The 9,804-nt window shown below is 49.3% G+C and overlaps 1 protein-coding gene across 1 annotated transcript; it reads left to right on the top strand.

The window, feature by feature from the left end:
• Positions 1-5,514: 5,514 nt before the first annotated feature.
• On the top strand, positions 5,515-9,088 carry TCL1A (TCL1 family AKT coactivator A). The gene is made up of 3 exons (XM_065906079.1): positions 5,515-5,645; positions 8,453-8,615; positions 9,032-9,088. Exons 1-3 carry the CDS (start codon positions 5,515-5,517, stop codon positions 9,086-9,088), a joined length of 351 nt encoding a protein of 116 aa, XP_065762151.1.
• Positions 9,089-9,804: the final 716 nt, after the last annotated feature.

The raw sequence follows: 9,804 nt of genomic DNA, 5'->3' as shown, positions 1-9,804 counted from the left end.
AATTGCCAACATCCACTGGATCATCAGAAAAGCAAGAGAGTTCCAGAAAAACATCTATTTCTGCTTTATTGACTATGCCAACGCCTTTGACCGTGTGGATCACAATAAACTGTGGAAAATTCTGAAAGAGATGGGAATACCAGGCCACCTGACCTGCCTTTCGAGAAATCTGTATGCAGGTCACCAAGCAACAGTTAGAACTGGACATGGAACAGACTGGTTCCAAATAGGAAAAGGAGTATGTCAAGACTGTATATTGTCACCCTGCTTATTTAACTTATATGCAGAGTACATCATGAGAGACACTGAGCTGGAGGAAGCACAAGCTGGAATCAAGACTGCCAGGAGAAATATCAATAACCTCAGATATGCAGATGACACCACCTTTAAGGCAGAAAGTGAAGAGGAACTAAAGAGCCTCTTGATGAAAGTGAAAGAATTCTCCTTAAAATATCCTAAAACTGAAAAGCTAGGTCAAGAGACATTGTGTAAATGGTACAGAGGACATTTTCAGTATGAAAACTATAAGCACTACATAGTTAATATATTTATCTCGGTTTATACACGTTAGAAGCATGAAGCTGAAGTGCCACTTTTCTAGGATGAATAAAGAGATACGTGAAATATTTTTCTGAGGTCAGATTAATGCCATCAAAGTACATTCAAGAAGAACTGAGGGTGGAGCAAGAACCATGTTGTACATTAAGTTAATCTTAAAAATGCATTCCAATATAAAGAGAAGAAGGAGGAGGGGAAGGGAGAGGAGGAGAAGGAGAAGAAGAGAAAGGAGAAGATGCAGCCCCAGTGATAGGCTGGGTATAACAGCCACAGCGTGCAATAATCCCAGGCTCAGGAAGTGTTTCAGATTCAAACGCAAGTAAATTTTAACTTGCTTCCAGGCAAATGGCTGTCTCATTTCTAGCTCAGTGCGTTCCGCTACAGCTCCACTACCTGCTGTTCACTGCACCAGCTTGCAGGGTCAACCACATGGTGTGTTTTGAGCAAGGCTTATGGGTGTTTGCTTTTGCATTTGTGTTGCATATGTACTGGGTTAGCCTAGGACCTTGCTCCTCAGAGGTAGTTCATAGCCGTCAGCTTCATCTTGGAGTCTGTTAGAAATGCAGAATCCCAACCAGCTCTACACAGTTCGAAACAGTGTTTTACCAAGGTCACCATTTATACCTTCAAGTTTGAGAAGCACTTAAGACTTAATGAAAACTGTTAAGTTTAGAGAGAGACAGAAGCCATGCAGGGATAAAGCTATCCTTGGCCCCTGAGTTTTACTTAGTGTATCCTTGTCCCAGATTCTCCGTTAACCTAGAGATAAAATTTCATCCCTATGGTTAAAGCTATAACATCCCTTTGACCCTGCTCTCACTTAGTCATCAGACTTCATTATCTAGAATATGGCTCAGATGTAGAAATTAACAAGAACAAAAACACTCCAGGCAATTAACATGGATGCAGCTTATATATTTCATACTTTGGTGAGATCTCACACAGTTACTAGGTGGTGCTAGTGGTAATGAACCTGCCTGCCAATGAATGAGATGTAGGAGATGCGGGTTCAATCCCTGGTTCAGGAAGATTCCCTGGAGGAGGGCACAGCAACCCACTTGAGTATTCTTGCCTGGACAATCTCTGTGGACAGAGGAGCCTGGTGGGCTACAGTCCATAAGGTCGCAAAGAGTTGGACATGACTGAAGCAACTTAGCATGCACAGACCCTTGCAATCCCAATAATCTTGGTATTATGGTTCCCTACACAGAAAAATTGGAAGCAGCAAATTGGAAGTAGAGCCTAGGGAAAGAAGTTAAGTGCCTGCAGGCTTGAGGTGAGGTTCATAATGAGCACTGATGGGAGAAAGAATGACTTTAACATTTTCACGGTTATTTCATTTTATAAATCTTGGCCATACCTCAAAAACTGGTCTTAAAGAAGTGGTTCTCAATTGTGGTTGCCCATTAGACTCACCTGGTGAATCCTTTAAAAAACAAAGCCCAAAGCCTCAGTCTTAGAGATTCTGGTCTCAATGGTCTGGGGTGGGGTCCAGCCACAAGTAGTTTAGAAAGCTTCCCAGATGATTCTAATAAACAGCCAGGGTTGTGAACCATTAGCTTAGTGATTTGGTTCAGTTCACTTCCCAGCTGGCTCTGTGGTAAAGAATCTGCCTGCCAGTGCAGGAGTTGCAGGAGACAGGGATGTGATCCCTGGCTCGGGAAGATCCCCTGGAAGAAGGATGACAACCCGCTCCCGTGTCATTGCCTGAAAATTCCCGCAGACAGACGAGCCTGGCAGGCTACAGTCCACGGGAAAGGAAAGAATCGGACATGACTGAGCACACACTCATCAGGGGCCACTCACAGTAGAACTCAGAGGCCTGGACCCTAAGTAGCCCCAAGTAGGTTCCTTACAGCTTGTTACATTCTTTGATGATGGTTAGAATGTCATTGAGGGCTTCCCTGGTGACTTAGTGGTAAAGAATTCACCTGCCAATGCAGGAGACACAGAAAATGACGACCAAGATTTTAAGAAGAAAATATCTTATATATTAGAAGTGATCTTGACAGAAAGCAAGAGAGCCTAGAACTAAATGATAAAGAAACCCATATCTAATTCTTGTGTCATAAGGAGACCTAGAGGAAACTGGTGGAGAGAGGCAGACACCACCGTCTCTCCTTTCTGATCCCCCCCTGGTAGATCAATACTTAATGTGCCCCCAAATTCTCTGGGGATCTTGTTACAATGCAGATTCTGACTCAGTATGTCTGGGGAGGACTTGAGATGCAGCTGGTCAGAGACCATACTCAGAGCTGCACAGCTCTAGATCATGCTGATGACCATGACTCACCCCTCAAACCCTCTGAGGAACCCAAACAAGAAGAATGACTTCCTTGGTCCTGAAGAATGAATTCTCCAGGCGTCATTCGTACCCAGAAATACTCTGCTCAAAACTTCTTAACTATTTTCTCCTCCACTAGGCAACTTTATCAGAGAAGCAGGGGCTGTTGTGTTAGAAATGGGCTTAGAGGGCATCCATCTAGCTTGACTCATTCATTAGAAAAGTATGGCAATGGGGCCAAGGTGGCAAAGGATTTGCCAAGTTCACAGGTGATACAGGCAAAGTCAAAACTGGCTCCAAGTTAGGACATGAAAGCGTCAGTTAAAGATACTATTAAAAAAGTGAGTCAACATAATTGTCTTGTGTTAATTTTTATATGAAATATCATCTTCATTATCCTTAGGGAGCTGGTAGTCTAATAAAGGCCAGAGCTGGAAAGGAATACACAGCTCTAAAGCTTGGCTGGCTGGCCTTGAGCCTTAAGATGGGGTAGGTAAGATGCTAAAGGGGCTCCCCTGTCTCTGGGACCACACACGAGCTACGTTTCCCCTCTCATGGAATTTTCATAAAGAGGGTTCAGGCCTCCAACAGAAGCTGCTCGACAAATTACCCAGTCATGCTGATTTCACTCATTGACTCTCGGATCTGCTTCTCAAATGATTTTCTAAGTCCTACACAAGAATGACACATACTCCTATTCAATGTTAAAAAGCCCTTGTGTGAGACTGAAGATGTACATTATTCTTTTATATGCAGAGTGTGAGGGGCAGTCATATTCCCAGAACATTTAGAAGTGTATCCAGCCAAATGGGCCTTATTGTTGGTCCACTTTTTGTGGCCTCTTAGGAAAGCAGAAGGCGTGCTAATGAAATCAGCAGACCCACGGCATTCTGGGTCCTGGAGCCATCCATGTGGCTGGATCAGTGGCCACACTGGCTCCTGAGTGCCCCCTTCCCTTGCCAAAAGAGGCCCTCCCAGCAACACTGTTTACGCAGGACTTGTCCTCATTTTTGACCTCAAAGCTCTGGACTGGGCTGACACTTTGTCAACAGAGCGTGTGACCATGTTATCTTGCTCCCAGTGGCTCTCTGGGTCTGGAATTAAGAACCAGCCAGAGGGAAATCAACCTGAAAGCCACAAGTCTGAATATTAAATAGCAGCACCACTAGGGGCTACAGTGGGAAAGAGGTTTCCAGGACTCAAGTCACCTCCCTCCACTTCCAACTTTACTTGGTGTCTGTCTTCTATTTTGTGTTCATGATAAATCCTGATGTACCTCTGTTTCCTTAGGCCACCTCAGCACCTTCTTGGGAATTAAGCTGTGTGGATAGGCAGAGGTGCAGATTCATACCTTTGCTGTCAGGGGGCTCAGGTGTCAAGGTCATTTTCACTTCTGAGGCATTTTTAAAAGATTACAGACTATTTTCTCAGCGCCTTGTCAGAGAGACGAGAAAGAGCTGGAAGGTGAGGCAAGAAACCACGGGTGATGTTTGAGCAACGAGGTTGGAGCCCGTTTTACATGTTTTTCATTGTATTTTATTTTCATAATTGCTTTAATGGGCATGTGGTACTGCAAAATGAAATTATTTTCCTCAGTTGATGCAATTTACTGGGAGACAGTTTGATCCTCTAACACAGGGACTCTTCAAATCCACTGATCTTGGGGTGGAGGGAGGGGTTTCTTTTTAAGCATTCATTTCGAAGGATGTTTTCACTAATGAATACAAAGCCTATAAAGGGAAAAACCCATGTTTCTTCACCACCGTGTTTCACAATAGCTATTAGATGACCACAGCATCATCAAAGAGTGGAAAATGTGTGGGGGAGGGGCACAGGGGCTTCAAGAGTTGCAATTTACCAAGGAAGTTGACTCTGATACCCAAATCCACAGGCTAAAAGTGGTGCTGTGAATCTGGGGAAAGTCCAGGCCTGGTTCAGGCTTGCACCCTTCTCTTCTGATCCCAGATGTGGAGGGGGTCCTGGCTCTGGGTTGCCCAGCGTCGGCTGTGAGTTCCAAGGAGAGGCTCGGAGTCCCACTCTGCAGTGTGGCTCCAAGGAGCCGCACACAAGCAGTGGAGTCCCAGCGTCCAGGGGGGCGGAGGGCGCTGGTGCCTGCTCACAGAAGAAAAGGCCAAGGCCACAGACCTGAGTGCCTTCCCGGCAGTGGGGAGCGCAAGGCTGGCTCAGGTTGGGGTCTGGAGGAAGCCCTGAGTCTGTGGGGCTGTATCTGAGTTAGAGGCTGCCAGGGTCTCGGGACACCGGGCAGGTCTGGGTGCAGGGCCCACGGATCCTATTGTGCCCGGCCCCGCCCTCGCCCCGCCCTCGCCCCGCCCCGCCCTCGCCCCGCCCTCCCCTCGCCCCGCCCCGCCCCGCCCTCCCCTCGCCCCGCCCCGCCCCGCCCTCCCCTCGCCCCGCCCCGCCCTCCCCTCGCCCCGCCCCGCCCTCCCCTCGCCCCGCCCCACCCACTGCAGCCCACCCTCCCCCTCGCCCCGCCCCCTCCCCTTGACTCGCCCCTCCCGCCCCATCCCTTCCAGCCCCACCCCTCCTCCAGCCCCACCTCTTGGGGGCGCCCGCGCGCCCTCCGGCTATAAAGCATCGAGGCTCTGCAGCCCGCGGATCAGCGAGAAGCCCCGAGCGGCTCCAGTGCTTGCTTCCAGGCCCCTTGAGGCACCATGGCCGAGGGCCCGTTCTTCAGGGCGCAGACTCCCTTGCACCCGGACCACCTGTGGATCTGGGAAAAGGCCGTGTATGTGGACGAGAACCGGCGCACCTGGCTGCCCATAACCATCGAGGTACAGCCGCTGTGGGGCCGGGCGTGCAGGGCAGCATGAGCGGCCCCCCCACGGCCCGGGGTCTGGAGCCGGGCGCCCCAGGTCGTGCAGGCCCTAGAGGACACCCTCAGATGCCGCAGGGCAAGGGTGGCGGCGGGAAGACTCAGAAGGGCAGGTCCGCCCAGGGCGGCCAGGACACACACACAGATGAAACCACTCTGAGTTGGGCTTGAGGATGAGAGGTTCTCCTGGCCAGGAAAGCAGGGTGGGAGAAACACAGAGCCAAAGGATGGGGACCCAGTATGTCTGGAGTGTATGAATATGCTCTCGAGTGAAATAGGGTTTCTCTGGGTCTCACGGACCTAATCCATAAAATGGGAATAATCTTGTTTCCGAAGTGATTTGGGTTTCCTTGGTGGCTCAGGGCGTAAAGAATCTGCCTGCAGTGTGGATGACTCAGGTTGAATCAGTGGGTTGGGAAGATCCCCTGGAAAAGAAAATGGTAACCCACTCCAGTATTCTTGCCTGAGAAATCCCATGAACAGAGGAGCCTGGCGGTCTACAGTCTGTGGGTTAGAAAGAGTCGGACATGACTGAACGATTCACACTAGAAAGTGATTACCGCCATTGGCCGATTATCAGAATCTCCATAGGTGAACCCAGAAATCTGTATTTTGAAAGGACCCTCCACAAATTAAGATCAGTCAAGTTTGGGAACCACTGCAGTAGAGTGTGGGATATTTCCTACCTCCTCTATTCTTTGAAAGAAACAAATTTCACACGGCATAAAGCAGTACCGAATAGTCACTGACTTATGTGTGATGCCTTAAGACCTTATGATGGATCTTTAATATTAACTTTGTTTTTTTAAGAAATACAACTCTCTTATAAGCACTTTCCATCAGAGCATGGGTTTCCTCAAAGAAACTTAGGTGAAAACAGTTGAAACTTTCCATATATAAACTAAAAGAATATATAAAAGCATAATTAAAATCTCATTAGAACATTTATGAATATAATAGTAAAACTGCAAAAAATAACTGAGAATGCCTGTTTTCTCATTTTATAGGTGAGAAAATAGAGACATAAAAATGTACATTTGTTCAAAGTAGTGATGCTTGTAGGTAATGGGGTTGGGATTCCCACGCAACATCCTCTAAAATGTAACCACCATCTAAAATTTGCATCCTTATTGTCCTTTAAGACTTTGAAATATATATACTTAAAAAATCGAGTTATATATTTACTTTAAGTCAAGTATTTGAGGAAAATGTAAGTGAATATCTTTTTTAAATCTCTGGTTGGGGCATATCTTCTTAAATATGCTGAAACTGTGAAGGAGAGTTTTTCACATAATTATTATAAATTCTGGACAAAACCATTTAGCAAACCGTGGGACAGGATTTTCTGCACATAACTTTAAAGAACTAGTATTCTTCATCTGAAAATATTTATGTAAGTCAACAACAAAAAGATGAATAAGCAAACTTCAAATGGTTCAAGGATATGGAAAGCCATATCCTAACATGGCAAGAATCGTGATTTCCACCCTTGTATCTTGCAAGATATTCTGAATTGTTTTTTAACAGTGAATTCTAACTTACTTCATGGACAAAATTTGAAAAGCTGTTTCCACTTTGGAAAAATAATCATTGAATAAAGATAAGTGTCTGATTGATATGCCAAGAATTCTCGGTTGTGGGGATTTGCAGTGAGTGGGATTAAATCCCACTGCTTGTGAAGCTGATATTCTACTCAGGGAGAGGGACAGGACAGTAGTGAGGTGGGTGGGAAGTTGTGTAGGATAACTCCAATGGGATAGCAGGCAGGAACCAGGCATAGGGTCTTCATGCAGGTCCCCTCCAGAGTCTTCATTTGCATGTACCTGCAAACTGCCCATCATTTTCTCTGAAACCTTTTTGGACATCTGTTTGGGCATGCCCCTTATGGATATCATAGAGTTGGATTCTTCTGGCATTTGTCTTTATAGACATACGTTCATTTGAACAGAGAACTACCTTTAAAAAGGATGTGAGCCCTGCATGGATTTAGGGGAGAATGTTCCAGGCAGAGGACAGCAAGTAGGAGGGATTTCTATTTGAAGGGATCATGTGTATCCCAGACATGGTGAGGAGGTCAGTGTGGCCGGAGTGGATGGAGGAACTGGGATGGAATAGGAGGAGGTGAGAGGTGAGAGAGGCAGGGACCTGGCTCAGCAGGCCTGCGGGCCATGGTGAAGATTCCAGCTCATCTGCCTGCGATTGGAAGGTGTCAAAGGGCACCCAGCAGTGGAGGGACAGGATTTTTACACACACACACTGGCTGCGGAGCTGAGACTTGGCTGTGGGTCACAGGACCAACTCGGCGGCAGGTTGGTGTCTCTGTAGTCTAGTGAAACGCAATGAAACGGACTGCGGTGAAGATGGTGAAATGTGCTCTGTCACCTGATGCCGGGGTCTGGGGAGATCTTCTGTTTCAAAGGGGATGCATGATAATGAATAATCCAAGAACATCCCACATCAGCTGAAACAGACCCCAGACACCATGGTTACAGAAGCCCCGGGGGCCTTGTGGCATTCCCTGGCAACTAGGCACTGGTCTCGAGGTGGACCTTCTGTGGTCCTGTTTGGGTATCTTGACCCACTCAAGTGCTGCTCATCCCGGCCCAGCCTGAGCCCCCTGAGAGGAGCATTGTCTGGCTTAGGGACCGGATCTTTGGGGAGCAGTGATCACCAGCATCTCAGCTGCAGGCTGGGCGGGTGGCTGGATGGCCGTGGGTATTTGTGCCTGCCGGACCCTGAGGGTGTGCCCCGGCCTTCTCTTCTCTTCAGATAGAAAGTAGCCTCCAAGTCCTCTTGCGTCAGGAAGACGTGCCCCTGGGGGATCCTGTGTGCCCCAGCCAGCTGGGCCCGTACCTGCTGCCCGTCATGTGGCAGCTCTACCCTGGGAGGAGGTACCGAGCCTCAGACTCCAGTTTCTGGCGCATAGTATACCATATCGAGGCAAGTGTGGGCTTCTCTGGGGACCCGTCAGGTGGTCGTGGCAGACCCCGCTCCCCCGCCCCCATGTCTGGCCCCTGCAGTCCATTTATTTTCTAGTAAATGGAAATTTTAGTTTCCATACCCTCCACTTCTGCCCCCCCCCCAAAAAAAGAGGGACTTTACAATGGCAGATATTTTTAGGACTGGATTGCTGAGACATTAAAAGTGAATGACCAGCCAGCCTCAGGGGTCTCCAACGGAAGCCCTCTTAGTGGCAGGCACCTCTCTGGCAAGCAGTTCAGGGTTGCAGGCTGGGGGGACGAGGCCCCTGGGGTCCCCCCCACGCAGGTTCCCAGCTGATACCCCAATCCCAGGGCCAGAAGTGGGAGGGGACGGAGGATCCTGGGCTCTGGCCTCCACCTCCCTCTGTCTCTCAGATCGGCGGCACCGAGGACATGCTCCTGGAGCAGCTGCCAGACCCAGAGGACGAGTGATGAGGTGAGCACTCCGGGGCCAGGTCAGGAAGAGGGGACGCCCCTCCTCCCCGCCGTGGAGGCTGTGCTGACCCCCATCCCCAACTGCACTGACCTCCGATCGTCCCCGGGGCTGGGGACCCGGGCTCGCTCTCCTTTAACACCTCAGGAGCCGATCATCTCCTTAATATTAGGGGCTCACAGTTGCACGGTGCTTCGTAGGCGTGGGGTCTCTTGACCATCACATCACCAGACCTGGATAGTATTTAACTCTATAGGTCATAGGTGGCGGGGGGTGGGGGGGGTTCAGACATAGAATGACTGGTCCAGATCACAGAGTCATGTTTCAGATCCAGGTCTTCTCACGCCAAGCCGCTGACTTAGGGGACCAGGACTGACCCCCCTGGCTCCCCTATCCAGACCCCAGCCCCTCCACCCCTTCCTTCCCTTTGCCCCTGACCCTGTTCTCTCGTTTGTCCCAGGTCCCGCAGCTCCCATCTCCTCCCAAGCCCTGAGCCTGCCAGGGGGATATTCGTGCTGGCGTTCACCTTCCTGTACCTACCAACCCTGTGTGATCTGCTCCACCACACCCGGGTCGGACAGACAGACAGAGGATGAGTTCCCCCGACCGGACCTGCCTGCGGGAGAGGCCGTGTGGGCACAGCTTCGGGGTCCACGTGCCCCGGCTCTGCCTGCCTCTGGTCTTCTCAGCTGCTTGATGGTCTCAGCCTCTCTCC

This window comes from Muntiacus reevesi, chromosome 15 (genome assembly GCF_963930625.1).
Source record: "Muntiacus reevesi chromosome 15, mMunRee1.1, whole genome shotgun sequence".
Lineage (NCBI taxonomy): Eukaryota > Metazoa > Chordata > Mammalia > Artiodactyla > Cervidae > Muntiacus > Muntiacus reevesi.
This window is presented reverse-complemented; position numbering and strand designations above follow the sequence as displayed.

What these genes read in the sequence shown, in the direction of transcription:
- TCL1A (XM_065906079.1), top strand. Translation starts at nt 5,515, where the DNA reads ATGGCCGAGGGCCCGTTCTTCAGGGCGCAGACTCCCTTGCACCCGGAC. An exon ending in ACCATCGAGGTACAGCCGCT is followed by an intron (nt 5,646 to 8,452) that starts GTGGGGCCGGGC and finishes TCAGATAGAAAG; the next exon opens with TAGCCTCCAAGTCCTCTTGC. An exon ending in GCATAGTATACCATATCGAG is followed by an intron (nt 8,616 to 9,031) that starts GCAAGTGTGGGC and finishes TCTGTCTCTCAG; the next exon opens with ATCGGCGGCACCGAGGACAT.